Below are 15,254 nucleotides of genomic sequence, written 5' to 3'. Positions count from 1 at the left end.
CAACTACACCACTGCACACAGGACAGTTTTTGCAGAGAACTACGTTCAAACAGAAAACAGACTGCAAATTGTTAAAAGCATCTTAAGCAAATTAAACTTGCTAAATTGAAAAAAAAAACCAAAATCAACTCTAATTACATTTTAAAGAAAGAGCAGTGCTGCTGTTGACCACGGTTCTTGATTTGTTACAATTCAAAGGCAAATTCAGATTTGCTACTTTAACCCTGCATGTGTGGTTGCAGTTTTTAATGCCTAACTGGCTGGATTACCAACCATTAATCTTCTGACACTTTCCACTATTTGTATGATTCTCACAGTCTCTAAATGCTTGGAATAGAGCTGTACTCCAATAAAGAAACAGATGTAAGCATACTCTTAAACTCTGAAATTCTTATTTTAGCACTAGATATCTGTAAGTAAATAGACTGTTGTCAATACCAAAATCTATTTACGGGATGTATTAACCTTCTGTCATGCTGCTTGGGCAAGAAGGCTGGTACAAAACTGATTTTTATATTCCTGACAATTCCAATTCTTCTGATGTCACCAAGATGTTGCAATGTCCCATTCTACCTTCATTTTTCAAGTAATTTAATCAACCAGCCCAAATGCAGTAGTGGAAAAGTGCAGTAGCTTTCCTCTGAACAGGCACAACTGAAAGGCCTATGCTAAGGCAGAGTCCGAACGATTTTAGTTAAGGTGAGTAAACAAATGAAAGGTTTAGAGAGTTGCATCTAGTGCTCTCAAATATAAAAGCAGAATGCCTTATCTATTACAGGGACTCATTAGATGTTTTGTTGATCTTAGAAATAGTGAGTAATGTAAATAAGCAACAGGATGACTTTGAAAAACCACCTGTGGGAAACAAGGTTCAACCAGACTCAGCTATGCAAAAAGCAAGAAGCAATCCCCTTTCACAGTTTTTGTGAGAAGGAGATAAAACAATTCTACCTTTCAAAATACAGTAATGAGATTAATTTTATTTCATAGGTTGTGAATGAATTTCTCCACTATGAACAGATTCCACCTGAAAACACTTGTTATCTTGAAACAAAGCCTTGAAGTAATGATTTTCCACAAACCTCAGCAACTCTTTCTTTCCATTTTTTTTGTAAGGAAACATTAAAGAGAATGATCCAGGAGGTCCACAAAGATTGTGAACCCAGAACTTCAAGTTTTCATAAGGCCAGTTTCCTCTTTCTTGCCTGTTAAAGAAAAATTGCATCCTGAAAACCCAGCAAGTCAGCACTACTCCAGCATGTTTCAAATATCTCAAACTTTATTTTAATAAAGGATCTGCCTCACAGTGAGGTCCCTGTGGTTAACTTTTTGTGCCAGTAGCAGCTCAATTCTTGGCTTGTCCACTGCCAGCAATGGACTTTTGTTCCATGGCATTTTTATTTTCTGGTGCAGGACAAGTTTCATGAGGGCAAACTAAACCAAAATACTTGCAAACACTATTTTCATGCATCACTGCTCCATCACTTTCAGCAGAACAAACAGATTATTATCCATCAAATTATAAACATCGATTTTATCAAGGCTTGACTGTACAAATACAGCAAGTTACCAAACCCTAGTAAGTGACAGATATTACAAACACTTTGTTACACAAAAAAAGATTGTGATTAAAACAGATGAATATTTTTTGCTACTTTATGAGATATGTAGCTCTGTAGAATTAGCAAAGAAATAAAGTTCAACAAAACTTCATTCTGTACATTAGCTCAATTAAATATATATTACAAGCTTACAAGGCTCATGTCATAGTTTATTTCTAATCTGGGCTTTAAAAAGCTACCAGAATATAATCCCCATAAGTAATATGTATCTACCACTTGCAAGACGGATAGCTTCTAGCGTGCACATTCAGAAAAAAAAGAAAGAAAAGACCCCACTTCTACGACATCCCCAATAGAGAGAAGAACTTCAAAGTACAATGCCAAATTCAAAGTTAGAAATTGTCTCTTAGAAATGTATTATATAAACAATAGCAAGAGGTCAGAGTTCCAAGTTTGGGTCATCCAAAATGATCTTTTTTTTCAGATTACTAATTAAAGCAGCTCTAATGATATTTACGAGTTTTATTTTAAAAGTCTGCTTCCTTAAATGTTTCTGTTACAGTCTGATAATCCTGAAAAAGTGCCGTTATCAGTCAGTTCAAGAAATTTCTTATGAAGAACAACTGTCTGTCTCCCTTCTAACTCCTCTTTCCCTGCAGTCTTCTATGATTTGTAACGCAGACATAAAATACACAAAATGGATAGGTGGAATTAAGAAGTAACTAACATAGTCAGTTACAGAGTTTCTTAAGGTGAAACTATCAGCCTTGTGTCTTGAACCATTCATTCTGATGGGGGAAAAGTAATTTTATTCCAGTAATGTTATTTGGTTCTATGCCTTTTCCAAAGCAACGGTGTAAGGAGAGGTAGATTGGGAGAAGAAAGGAAGGTAATAAGGGGAAAGAGAAGTACAGTATTCAGAAGACTGACTAGTTACTGTCAAGGCACTGAGAACCCTAACATTAAAAGCTCAGACTTTTGCAAGTACAAGTAGAAGTTAACAGTGTAGGTTTCAAGTCAACTGACATGGGAAAAGCAAGCAGAAGATTCATTCTTTTCTATGTACAAAGACCTTGTAATAGACTACAACTACTATTCAGCAATTAAAAAATTCAGACACATTAAAGAATCCACAAAGCCCCTAGCAAGTTGCTCTATCCCCAGTATATTAATGATTTTAGTGTTCTGAAAATACTATAAATATCAGCACACGGTATTACGACAAATCCTTTCAAGGAGTTTAAACAGCTTTTTCATGCTCCAATTAAGTACTACTGTATAATGAAACTCCAGTACTACTGTAATCTTTCCACTCTTTCATCCTACCCTCACACCTTTTTCCATTTCCCACCTCACAGAGGTATCTTAATGCTCCCCATTGGAAATGGCAACAGTAACGCCTTCAGATTCTGTTGTTGCAGGGATTCTTGGCACTTTCTTAGCAGGGCTTGGGATGTGCTAAGAGGAAGGGAAAAAAAGCATTAAATACAGGTTTCTAGTTCACATACATTCATACTTCAGGCTAGTCCAACTTCCGAAAAATATTCATGCTATGCTGGATGGCTTGGTCTTAAGTCATTCAAATCAGTCATGGCTCATGCAAATGAATGTGTGAAAAGAGTCTGTTTCTTCTTGTTTCATTCTTGTGTAGTTTCATTCATTCATGTTAGGATGAAATGTGCTTTTTAAAATCCCATGCTTGATTCTTTTTTTTTTTTTTTTTTTAAACATTTCTGGTTTCTATGTTACATATTTTAACAAAGCATTTGAAAGAACTTTTAAAACCCCTTCCTCTTTTAACATATGTACACATGCTGTGACAAACATATAAACCGTTCAACCATTTATATCAAACTTTAAAAGAGCGCTCAGTGTTCACCTCATGAACAATGCCTGGGTGGACAACTTCAACTCCTGCCTCCAGGGGTCCATCAACCATAACTGGGCGTCGTGCATATGTTCTTCTGTGTTTCTCATCCACACGCACAAGATACCATGTTCCCTCAAAGAGATCTTCTACTGAACACTGTGGAATATAGTTGGCTGTGAACAAAGGAAAAAAAAAGCCAATGATGTACAGTCAGCTGGTTCCTGTTGAGCGTTCCATACAACAGAGGCCATCAGGTGCTGCAGTTTCAAGTAATAAAAAAAAAAACCAAAAAAACAGGAAAACCAAGTCTCCATTTTCACTGCAGTCACATCAGGCCAATAAATACAAACTACTGAAAATATCTTTACAAGGTATACAGGTGTAGAAAAAGTTGGACATCTACTTCATTCTATACCCAAAACATTTAGTGATAGCCATGCAAATGTTGCAATAAGTACTTTGCTATAGGATTAGTAACGTTTTATATTTACATTCTTACCCAAGTGATGTGTCTCCTGTCTAATCTTCATGTTTTCAGCAAAGACATCAGGTGCAATGCATTTTCTTGAGTCAAGTCTTGCTTTAAGATCAGAAAGGCTGGCAGTTATTTTGTCCAGTGCAGAACCTACAACATAAAACTTATAATGTAGGGTAGCACCAGTGCTAAGCACAGCACATTAGCACTGCACAACCATTCAAAATATTTTGCATTATAGAAGCTGAACTTCTAGTTAGTTACAAATATTCCTTGATATTGAGCAACCAACTTGAGCAAAACTCTTGTAGCATCCGAAACTGCAATCTATTTGCCTAAGGAGATACTTTCAAGGTGATCCTGCTCTAGGGAATATTTTATATTACTGTCATTAAGCACTGTTCAACAGTTTTACTTAAGCTGGTAGGTAATACAACAAAGCAGTCAGAGGTAAGCTATGCAGAGGAGTTAATTTACATCTCCTTTCACTCACCAGGAGTGGCATCCTGTGTAACTCTGATGGAATACAGCGTAGCAGCAAAACCAGAGCCATATGAGAACACACTAATTCTTTGTCCTGCAAGGTGCTCTGGAGAGTACCTGTAAATCAAACAACAGTTGGTTAAAGTGAGAGTAAGGCCAAGGTGCAAGTTTTAAGTCCGCTGCGCTTTCTGGTTATTTTAAAAAAAGCAGCCAGCAGACTGTACCTACTACAATACCAAATTGAGGGTGTTACATAAATTAATGAAAGAAGATTTCAACATGATAATTTTCAAATTTGCCTAAGCAAAAAGAGCAAAGAAATGCTCAGCATATAATTATCCAGAAGGCAGCCAATTTTCATTTGCAAGTGACAAATACCCTGAAAGGAACATTCACACCGTGGAATGGAAAGTAACAAAAGAAAAGAGGATTCAAGATTACTGGTTTAGAAAATAATATTGCACGTAAACTAAATTTTAGATATTTAAAAACAACAACAAAAAAAACATGACATGGTACTAGGTTGTTTGTAGCAGTGTAGGAAGAAAGGTATGCCACGTTAAAATTTGAGATCCTGCTTTGAAAAGCAGTAAGCAGTGCTTTTGATCAGCTTTTGACACAGAAATTTTGACTATACTTGTCACTTGAACTAATTGTGTTTGCAGAATAATTTTGTAACACAGTTTTGCTAATTAAGGCAGTCTAACAGGCAAACATTTGCTACGTGTACTTTCACAGAGGGTTTTCCAAAAGAAAAATGCTTACATACAGAAAGCTATGACTTTGATTTTCCAATTTTATGCTTACTGGGCTAGAAGAGAAGCAAGGCAACCATAGACTGAAGGCGTGTACATGTTTCCATTCTGATTGGACACAAGTAAAGAAGCTTTGGTTTTCTGATTGAAGAGCTCTGCACTAGCTTTCATAAAAGCTTTTTCTACATCCCTGTCAAAATATGTATCTTCAAGCTTTACATCCCTATTTGGAAAAAAAAAAAAAAAAAGTGGTGAGAAACCATTATTAAAACAAACAACAGGAAGGAAAAACATCTCTGATGTTTACCAAGTTAATACCATCCGAATAAAGAAGAAAGCAGTCATTCTCACCTGAAAGCTTCCAGACCACTGAAAACACCATTTGCTGTTTCTGCATTCTGGTCACTGAGAAAGTCATTCAGCAATAGCCTTGCCACAGACTTCTGTACCAGTTTACAGTAGGGAGAATGAAAGATCATGAATCCAAAGTCATTCAAGGTGAAACGCCTGTCTGTCCCCTCTGGAAGTGGCAGGAAACTTATGTTAGAAATTATTTTTTGTATTCAACTATTGAAATAAAATAGTTGGATGGCATGATCCAATCATCTCAATATGTCAACATACAAAATGCAAAAGTCTAACTCCTGCTGGCAGGTTCATTTAAAATGCTACCAAAACTTCTGTTTAAAATTCTAATTCTTATCGATCTCATGCACCAACTAACATTTGCCCTTTTAGAAGAAACAGCTATAAGCTTTACAAAACCACAGTACTTCCATCAAGCATTCTGAAAGTAAGAAATACTCTGCTTCATCTATCTAATCCCAAACCTATGCTGCTTAGTATGGGTGAAGCAACTACTAAACACACTTGAATAAAAACAATAAATATAATTACTTAATATTTATATATTAGTATCAGAAATGTTAAGAGGGTCGAGTAAAGTAACATGCTCCTAAGCATGTATTACAACAACAAAAACCTGCAGAGACTACTCTGCTCAACTCTACTCCTCAAACATATCAGAACAGAAATAACAATTTCTTAAGGATGAAAAGCATGCATTCCAGCCACTGCAGAACACACAAACAGGGGACTATACTAGTCATACAGAATGCTAAGACTCAAAGACATAACATCTTGCAATAACATCTTAAAAGTTGACGTACCTTTTTGCCACTGGGCATGGATTTTGTTGCGATAAACACTATAGCAGCGATCTAATGCACTGAGGTAGCACTGTATAGACAGTTTGCCATCAACTACAGGATATTCAGAGACCATATCTGGTTTATAAAAGTCATAAGCGTGCTGCATGTGGGTTCCACGCAATCCTGTCAGAGAGAATTTGACAAAGCCAAAAGTTACTTGATTAACCTTTGAGTCAGTTTGAATACATACTTTAACAAACATGGAAAGCAAGTAATATCTGGCCCTAAACAAATAGGCTTTCTTAGGACTTCAGACCCTTCTAGGTAATATTTCAGAAACAGATTTCAGTTGCCTGCTACTCAAGCACAGTAGAATTGAGCATAACAAACACATAACAAATCATTTCTTCTTGAAAATAGGGTGTTCTGTTACTCAGCTCTAGCCCATTCTTTCTCAATTTTAACTGGAGAATCCCCAAATTAAAAAACAGACAGAAGCACCTTTAATAGATCCTTGCTGCTTCTTATGTTGGGACCTGGCCAAGTGAGCAAAACCGAGACAAAGCGCAATTTCTGATATTAATGGAGGTTAATCCAGCCTTCAAACACCCCAGAAGAAAAAAAACAGGACAGGCTTTAGAATGAATCTGGTATCTGATGGAAAAGTACTTATTTTCTCACAAGACTAACCTCTCTCAAAAATTAGAGGAGCATTTGGACCAACTAGCATAGCAACAGCACCAGCTCCACCTGTTGGCCTGGCATTTCCAGTGGCATACACGGCAATGTCTCCAGCAATAACAAGTGCATAGCGTCCTGTAAAAAAACAGAAATAACAAAGTATTAACCATGAATCCATATTTTAACATCCAACGGTGATTTTCAGCCTTTGGTTACAGAGGATAAGACTCCAGGATTAAGGGTCTCTTGAATCCCTTCCTCCCTTTTACTTTATTGGCAGGAAAAGTAAAGGAAAACTTAGAGGAAAAGATGATTATCTAGTGATTATCCATGTTGTTATCTCTTGTATGTAATTAACTAGTGGCAAACATCCAGAACATTTAAGACTCCAATAGTTTGCCCTCTGGGTTCTATATGTTTAAGCATGGATGCTGTAATTATAGGCAGACTACTCAATGGTAGAGAATGATGCAAGTTCTAAAGAAAATACCTTGAACTTACCATCCCAAGAACTGGACTCAATCCAATTAATAGCATTAAAAAGAGCAGCAGTGCCTCCATAGCACGCATTGGTTGTGTCAATTCCTTCTACATCTGTATTACCAGATTCTTCAAACAGCTGCATCAGGACAGTCTTCACCGACTTTGATTTATCAATTATTGTCTCCGTTCCAACTTCCAGTCTCCCAATGCAGTCATAGGAAAGGCTGTTCCTCTCCATAAGCTTCTGAACCACAGTCAAACAGAGGGAATTGATATCCTCTCGGTCAGAGCAGAAGCCCATCTTTGACTGGCCTAACCCAATGGTGTATTTGCCCGCATCCACACCGTCATACTTCTCCAGCTCCGTCTGGTCAACATATTGAGAGGGGAAATAGATTTCCAGTGCAACAATACCCACATCTTTGGGCCAGCAGGATTCAGTGTTCACTGGAAGAGACCCAGGCATTGTGGCAGATCTATAAGCAAAGAACAAACAGACAAACAGCTCATTTACCCACATCCACCATCAGCAATTTCATCCTTCTGCAGGTTTACAGAAAAGGTAAAGTTTTAAGGTAAAGTTTTAGGTATTCTGCAAGTTCATTTGCCAAAGGCAAACCTCGGAGATTTTTGGTCTGAGTATACTGTAAATGTCATTATAAGTTTTTTTTAATATCAGCACCAGAGCTTGATATACTTTGCCACTGTCATTTCATGGAGTGAAATACACGACGGAAGCATTTCAGAAACATCAGTCTCCACACACGCTATTCTATTCCTGTACACAGCTCTCAGTTTTACACAAAAGAGCTACGCTGCTGGGTTTTGTTTTTTTAATTATTATTTATTATTTTTAAGCGTTGCTGACCGAGAACGAGCACGTGCAGGAGAGGTGAGCCTGGGAACGGAACACAACGGTTCCAAACCGCCTTTATTTTCATGCAGAGCGACCCGTTTCGCTCACGCGCCAGGCCGCCGGGTTTTGCTTTTGTTTTCCCCAGCGCCGGGCTCCGCCACGTCCCCGTTAACGCAACAGATGAGCGCGGCGGCGTCCCAGGGAGCTCACCGCGCTCCTTCCAGCGCCGCGCTCAGCCCGTACCGGAACGGGGCCCCTCCGCCAGAAACGACCGCACACGACGCGCACCGCTACGCCGCAGGGCGAGCCCCGAAGGCGCGCTCCCGCCCGCAGCCAGCGCCGTGGGGACGCGCCGCCCGGAGCCGTTCGCAGCCCGTCCGTCCGGGCGCGGCGGCCTCAAGGTTACCGGGACCCGGCCGCAGGCATGGACCGCCGCCGGGCGGAGGGAGCCGCGCCCGCCCGCTCCGCTCTTCCCGCGTTCGGGCCGTGCCCCGCAGCGCCGCGCCGCGCCCCGCTCCCCCCCAAGCCGAGCGCTCCCCGCGGAGCAGCGCGGCCCCGGTACCTACACGCTGCGGAAGCCCATGGCCGGCTGCCAGCGCGAGCGCATGCGCGGCTCCTGCCGGCTGGAGATGTGCGCACGCGCGGAGCTCCGGCCGCGCGCTCCACTCCGACGGGCCGGGAGCGCGCCGCGCGGGCACGGCGGGGCACCTGGGAGCCGGAGCGAGGGCGGGGCCGCCCTCGGCTTCCAGCCGCCGTCTCGGGAGCTCGCCGAACGTGCGCTGCTCGGGAGGAGCAGGGCGGATACGCGCCGCGTGCTGCGGCCGGAGCTGCGAGGGCGGTGCAACCCCACCCCGCGAGCGGAGCCCGGCGATGCTCGGTGGCAGTCCGCGACCGCTCGCTGCACGCAGCCTTCGGAAGGTTGGATTTATCGGGCTCGAACGCAGCCAGAGAGCTGAATGACTGCGGTTCGCAGGGACTGCTGACTGCGCTGCCCGCTTGCAGCACCCACATCGGCGCAGGCAGCGGCGAGGAGCTGCGAACAAACTGACACCGCAGACACGAGGTCTGTGCCGCCTGGGTGAAGCCGGGCTGAGCCGCGTCCCCAGAGCCAGCAGCAGCCTGCGTGCTTACGTGCTCCCTTTCGTCTGGATGGGACCTCCTCAGAGCGTTGCGTCCAGCTGCCTGAACAGCTCGGGGCTCACCCCAGGCCGCAGCACGCCACTGAGGGCGCTGCCCAGACGCCTCTGAGCATGGTGGGCACCGGGCATCACCACTTGCCCGGGCAGCTGTGACAGGGTCCGGCCACCTCACGGCACAGGGATGGATCCCAACGCCCAGCATGAGCTCCCCAGCACCTCTGTGTCAGTGCCATCCTGCCCTCGGTTCCCAGGGAGATCTTAATTGAAATTACATCGATAGAACAAGTGATAACAGCGCGTAAGGGACTGGTACAGCCGTACAACAGGCTGTGAAGCAGGCGTACGTTCCTCAGAAGTTCAGTATACCAGAAGAGTTTACATCACTGGGAGGGGCTGAAGACGACACCGTCCCTGTGCTTGCCCTTCGCAGACACCGGAGACAAGCAGCGGCATTTAAAGCCGTATAGTTTCTGCAGTTCTCTCATCCAAAGGCTCTTTGCAGAAGAACAAAACAGAGGCTAACGCTGCTGTCCTTACAGCAGCTCACCAAACACACCCGGCAGAGCAGCAGCCAGGGCTACCAGCACGTACCGCAGTGTAAAGCCTGGCTTTGTACGCTCGCTCTGGGGAAAAAAGGCGTACTCAGTCTAAGACGAACAAGGAGTAACGAGGCTGGTTTTGGTCTGTTTCGCATCCCATCGCGATTACATAGGGAGCGAGCGGCACGAAAAGCTGCAACTTTCTGCTGGTGTACCCAGGTACAGAAACGCATCTTCCCACTGCACTTAGTGGTTTTCGTTGTCTTTATTAGTAGCATTTTTTTCCTATAATTTGGCGTTAGCATTTCCTGACGGCTTTTTAAAAGGCAGGAAACGCTCGGCTGAAAGTTATAAAGCCCAAACGCAAACCTGCTCCCCATCACCCCGCACCCGGCAGCACTCTTTTCTCCTCTCCTCCTCCCCCCCGCCCCGGGCTCTGCCCCTGACGCTCCGCAGCCGGCGTACAGCGCCCGCCCCAGCTACGCTGACCCCAACTCGGCTCTGCTGAGGGAGCGCCGCGGTTCTCACCTGCACAAGGCGATGGCTTCGGCTCCGCTATCGCTGGGCGCGCTCGCTCACACACGCACAAGAGGACGAGCGGACACGGGCAGCCGGCACGCGGCGCCTTTAAACCGCCCCGCCGCCCGGGCTCCCGCCCACGACCTGAGCGGCTGCTCCTCCGACCAATCACGGCTGCCGACGCACAGGTCCCGCCCTCCGGCCGGCCCGCGGCCGCGGGAGAAGGCGGGGGGAATGGTGTGAGAAAGTGACGCGGCGTGGCCAGAGGGCAGCGCGCCAATGAGAACGCGGCAGAGGTAGCGGGCGCTCAATGGGAGCCGAGCGCAGCGCGCGGGCAGCCAATGAGAGCGCGCTGCCGACCGCGGGTGAGAGTAGGACGGCTGCCGGTCCCCGGCGAGGCGAGGAGCGTGTTGCCTGGCAACGGGGCGAGGCCCGCCAGGCCCGGCGAGAGCGGCTCGCCCGCTCGTGTCGCGTCGTGTCGCGATTGTCGCGTGTGTCACCCGTGTCACCTGGGCCCGGCCCCGTGAGGCCGGAGCCACAGGAAGGCCGCGGAGCTGGGTCTGGGGGCGGCCCCGGGCCGGCACGCCGCACCCCGACTGGGGCAGCGTGGAGAGTGCCGCGCCGCCCCTGGCCCCGAGGCGGCGGTCGCAGCCGGGCGGTGCGCGGGGCCGCGCGGGGGTTTCATTTCTGCCTCTCGCTGCGCAGTTCCGGAGTGCCTCCGCAGGCCTCCTCCCTGCCGGCTCTGCGAGTGGGAGCGTTGCAAATGGGAAATGGCTCGATTAAAGGCGCATACCGATTTTAAAACCTGGACGCGCTGGTTGTAAAACACGGAAGGAGCGCGCTCCCTTGGCAGCCGCTGATCGCTGCGGCGAGCACAAGGCAGTGCCTGGCTCTCCTGACACATCGCATCGCCGCGGCCCGGTCATTTCTGCCATCACAGGGGCAGGGGGAAACTGTGTGAAAGCACGGGGAAAGATCTCACGGAGAGCCTTAGCACCTATCTTGTTTCCTTGATCAGATTTGGTCTTGTAATTGTGATTCCTGTTCTGTAATCATCGTGTAGAAACAGAGATTTGTCACAAATCTTCATAGTGCAAGAATTGAGAAATACTACTGAGAAATTGAGCGTTTTGTTTGCACTTCTTAGTCTGCAGTCTTCTGACAAACTTACGTCAGTTGGCGTACAATCCAGAACCATCTGCAAACCTGAAAGAACATGATGACAAAACACAAACTTGATGGGCCATGATGTAATTGTGTCATATAAACACGCTGTACAGAATCACAGAATTGCCAGGGTTGGAAGGGACCTCAAGGATCATGAATCTCCAACCCCCCTGCCACACGCAGGGCCACCAATCATCCCACCTAATGCTGTACCTTCCATGCCTATAGACCAAACAGAATTCCTGTCAGAAAGTTCAGTGTTTCCTTGTTTGAAATGAGTTGCTAGTGCCAGCCTATCATGTACCTCAGCAGCAGAATGTTCCTCGCATGGTACTTCGGAGCCATGGAGCAAGACATAGTGTTGAATTGGCAGGATTGTATGTCAGGACTGCAGGCACACCCAGGGGCTTTGCAAACCCTTCCCCACCACCTTAATTTAGCTGTCTGTGCAAGGCCGGCTCCAACAGCTCGTACCCTTCTAAGGGACTGCCAAGATAAGAGGTGTGTGGCGGGGAGCTGTGAGAAGCTTCTTACTCAGCTTTCCCCTTTATTCCAGAGCTGCTGCATCCCCTACAGCTCCTGACCCCTCAGCTTGGACTTCTGAGCTGGCCATTAAACCCACCCCACCACAGCACACTCATCTGGAAATCTGGACTCCTGGCTGACACACCTGCTGCCACTGGCTCTGCCCTGCTCTTCTGTTTGGGTGCGGTTAGAGCGTGCCTTTGCCAGCCAGGCCACTGCCCCGCTCTCCTTGTCACACTCAGCTCCTGGCCTTTCTGCCCTTTAAGGGCCACCTTTCCCCACTGCTTCCTGACAGCTTAACTGTGCTCACCTGTAAGCTTGTTGTTGCTTGTTTTTTTTTTTTTAAATTATCATTTTTTATTTGATAAATGTTGTATATGCTTGCAAAATGGAAAAAACAGTGTTTTTTTTTTTTAATTGTTTTTGTGTGTTGTCAACAACATATGCAGATGTAAATAGCAATCTTCTGAATTTTATTAAATCTTTACATATCTAATCAAGAAAAAGTGCCAAAATGACTAAGTAGTTTGGTGACATAATCTGTATTACTGCCTTCTTTTCCATGATGCAGGATTATGAATGACTTTTCACCATCTTTTGTGTTTACTTTCCATGCTATAGAAGATAGTATGACATAGACATGCACAACATCATTGCTATTGATATAAAAGAATGTACTTGCAACAAAAATAAAAAATCAGCCACCTGAAGCCAACAGAATTATAACCATGTTCTCCTACTGTGACTGTAGAAAAGCACATTTCAAGATTACAACCTACAAATGATGAAAGAAAGCTAAAAGGTAAAATTTAACAGCCAGTTGCTAGATTTTCAGAATTTTAAAACAGAATCTGAAGATGTAATACAGTCCTACTTTTAAAAATAATTTTTAAAAAGTTAAATTCAGGGACCATGTTTAATCTATACTGGTAAAAGCAATGTATTTGTGTCCTAAGGATGTTTCTGAATCCAAGTGCAAATTTAAATTTACATCAAGTTCAGTTGATCTCCTCTTACAGACCGGTTTGATGACTAACTTAGTAGCTTTTGGTAGCATTTAATAGCCTAAAGTTTACTATTACTTCTAATTAATCAGTTCAATTTCTTCTGTAATTGTTGTCAATAGTGTTATTCTTTTTCTTCAGCTTTAAGAGGCTTCAGATCTGATTATCCTGGGTGTATGTATGGTAATTCTTATAAAACATTGCTATTATCTCTGCAAGAAAGGATCTGCTCTTGCAATGGAATTGACTACAATCATTTTATATGGATTTCTCAAAGAGATTGCAGTAAGAATATTAAAGTTGTTGGTGGATCTTGTTCTAGATCTCTTAGGTAATTATAGTCTTCTACCAATTAATTCTCCAGACATGTGATTGCCACCATTTGCACCCCCGCTTGTGAGAATGCAAGTCATTCTCCTTTTATGACTGAAGAAACAGTGATATTTTCAATAGAAACTGTAATAGAGACTGCTTTTGGTACGTTTGGACTAACATGCCAGAATGAATGCTGCACCTTGTCATAGTAGGCACAGAACGGGAAACCTAACAAAGGAGGAGTCCATTTACTAAAGATGCTATTACCAAAGTAACCTAGAATAACTCAGAAGAACCATGTAGCAGCAACATGCAAGGATGTTGGTAGGGAGAGGACAAACTCTTCCTTTTCCTCCCACTCATCAGTAGAGTGTGTTTTGACAGGAGTTTGGAGTTAAGTCTCTCTTACTATTTCTCACTTAAGCAGAAGTGGGACCTCCTAAGGAAGGAAGCATGTGTGTTCTCTGATGATTCTCCTCCTGATTTTAAGTCAGTGTATCAAATTTAGGGTTCTGGTTTTGTCTCAATAGACCCAACAACTTCTTTACTTCTGTTACTTCTGGTAATTCTTAGGCTGTCATTCCTGTGGTAGCTTTTTTCTTAAGCTTCCTAGAGAGAAGCCTATTATGTTAGTTCAATTACTTAAAATAAATGAAACAACCAGATACTAAGGATGTTTCTTAAAACGTGGAATTTTGAAGAATATTAAATGAATCATAAGCCCATTTTGAATGGAATTCAATGGAAACTAGACTTCTAAGTCACTAAAATATTCAGTGCATTCAGAAGCAACTGGCTGCATCTTTTGGTACCTAAACTCATTGAAAAGATAGCTTAAACCAGCATTTTGGGGAAGACAAAGTCATGTGCTGTAATGACATGTTCTGCAAAACACAACATTGAGATGACTTTACTGAGAAAAAAACATTGATTTTATTTTGTTGCCAAGTACAAAATAGCAAAGGTCAAAAATAACACTCAAGTACAAAGAGTGTGACAGCTGGTAACTGAAGGTTTGCTAGCTGGACAGTTCTTTGTCATATTTGCGTGTCAGGGTTCAGGAATAAATCCACTCTATCAGAGAGTGGATCTTTAAAGTGTTGTCTTGATATTTTATATAACAGTGTTGTGGAAAGCTTTTTACTTGAACGATTTTAGAAGTTATTCCTAATTCCATTACCAAAAGAATGCAAAGGAGCCTAACCAAAATACACTTGTCAGCTTGGAGATGACTTCTATCTTCTCGTAATCTCTGAGTTTGATCTAGAGTATCCAGAAGAACCGTATATTAGATAATGAACATTCTGAAGAACTGAAAAATATAAACAAAATTATCAAAGCCTATCTTTTAAAGTAACATGATAAAAGCAAATATTGTAATTGCATTTAAGTTGCATATCTCTCTGGGTCTTAAAATATCTGTGGTACTGCAGCAATTTCAATTATTAAAAACTACAGAACTACAGTTATATCCCAGTTTGTTGTTTTTCTGAACATGCTGAATATCTCTGATAGAACAGTCATGGAAGTTAGGGTACAGACAGTACTTTACTCTATACTTAGGTAAAGCCCACATGCACTAGAACAACTGGTTGTGTTGATGGAAAGAATATGAGGAGCTGAGACATCATCATCAACCCACCTGGAAATCTGTTACTCAAGATAGAAGAATGAAGGTAAAATTTGGAATCATTAGAGCACAAGGAAGAAAATAAATTGACAAAACAGTG

At 43.5% G+C, this 15,254-nt stretch overlaps 1 protein-coding gene and 1 long non-coding RNA gene across 4 annotated transcripts; one reads left to right on the top strand and one right to left on the bottom strand.

The window, feature by feature from the left end:
• Window positions 1-960: 960 nt before the first annotated feature.
• On the bottom strand, window positions 961-10,672 carry HMGCS1 (3-hydroxy-3-methylglutaryl-CoA synthase 1). Of its 2 annotated transcripts, none has more exons than XM_031609108.2 (10): window positions 10,523-10,672; window positions 7,479-7,936; window positions 6,987-7,112; window positions 6,315-6,479; window positions 5,497-5,665; window positions 5,198-5,368; window positions 4,401-4,507; window positions 3,932-4,057; window positions 3,442-3,605; window positions 961-3,020 (listed from the first exon to the last, which is right to left on the bottom strand). In XM_031609108.2, exons 2-10 carry the CDS (start codon window positions 7,924-7,926, stop codon window positions 2,928-2,930), a joined length of 1,569 nt encoding a protein of 522 aa, XP_031464968.2. In that variant the 5' UTR covers window positions 7,927-7,936; window positions 10,523-10,672; the 3' UTR covers window positions 961-2,927. The 2 variants fall into 2 exon arrangements, with proteins under 2 accessions (XP_031464968.2, XP_031464966.2); XM_031609106.2 differs by lacking the exon at window positions 10,523-10,672 and adding an exon at window positions 8,883-8,983.
• Window positions 10,673-10,681: 9 nt separating this feature from the next.
• Window positions 10,682-15,228, top strand: LOC149913115 (uncharacterized). 2 transcript variants are annotated; one of them, XR_016461674.1, is made up of 3 exons: window positions 10,682-10,878; window positions 12,237-13,007; window positions 15,088-15,228. It is a non-coding gene; the product is annotated as an uncharacterized LOC149913115 (long non-coding RNA). The 2 variants fall into 2 exon arrangements; XR_016461673.1 differs by having other exon boundaries at window positions 10,763-12,517; window positions 12,827-13,007.
• The last annotated feature ends 26 nt before the right edge of the window (window positions 15,229-15,254 follow it).

Source organism: Phasianus colchicus, chromosome Z, assembly GCF_987193195.1.
Source record: "Phasianus colchicus chromosome Z, bPhaCol1.hap1.1, whole genome shotgun sequence".
NCBI classification, from domain to species: Eukaryota; Metazoa; Chordata; class Aves; order Galliformes; family Phasianidae; genus Phasianus; species Phasianus colchicus.
The sequence above is the reverse complement of the archived record's forward strand: the minus strand, read 5'-3'. Positions and strand labels throughout refer to the sequence as shown.